This window comes from Sesamum indicum, linkage group LG4 (genome assembly GCF_000512975.1).
Source record: "Sesamum indicum cultivar Zhongzhi No. 13 linkage group LG4, S_indicum_v1.0, whole genome shotgun sequence".
NCBI lineage: Eukaryota > Viridiplantae > Streptophyta > Magnoliopsida > Lamiales > Pedaliaceae > Sesamum > Sesamum indicum.
The window spans coordinates 2,574,521-2,574,999 of NC_026148.1; the positions used below are offsets into that span (position 1 = coordinate 2,574,521).

General features: G+C 48.6%; 1 protein-coding gene across 1 annotated transcript in view; it reads left to right on the forward strand.

Moving 5' to 3' along the window:
• The window catches only part of LOC105159826 (pentatricopeptide repeat-containing protein At2g41720), a gene marked incomplete in the record, with an annotated part of 8,336 nt that continues 7,908 nt past the window's right edge, over positions 52 to 479 (forward strand). Inside the window, 1 exon segment of the mRNA XM_011077028.2 lies at positions 52 to 479. Within this exon segment, the coding sequence (XP_011075330.1) occupies positions 184 to 479 (296 nt within the window).

The window sequence follows — 479 nt, forward strand, 5'->3', positions numbered from 1 at the left end:
TCTTGACATATATGTTACAATAACTTTGGTGCATGACACACAAACTATGGTAAAATAGCGCTTTTTGGTGATAAAACGACATGAAGCAACAACGCTTTTTACTACAATAAATAGTTTCCAACGGTAATCGGAGCTGAAGGCGCGGTGCCGTGTCTTATCTTCATAACCTCCGCGAGAGCCCTGATGGCCACCGTACACCATCACCCTCCTTTTTTCACCCCATCCCCAAAAGCCTACGGTCCTGCGAAAACCCGTACTTCGACCGTTCATTGCTCCAAGCCCAAGAATCCAGATCCCTTCAAAGAGAAGAAGGTGGCCCAAGTCGACTACGACGCCGGGACCCACAAGTTATCCACCAGAATCTCTGGTATCCGGAAGTCCGACCTCACGAAACGGTACCGTTTGAGGGTCGAGGGCGAGAGGTTTCAGAAAGACTGGTCTATATCCGAGGTGGTGGAGAGGATAATGAAGCTTAACCA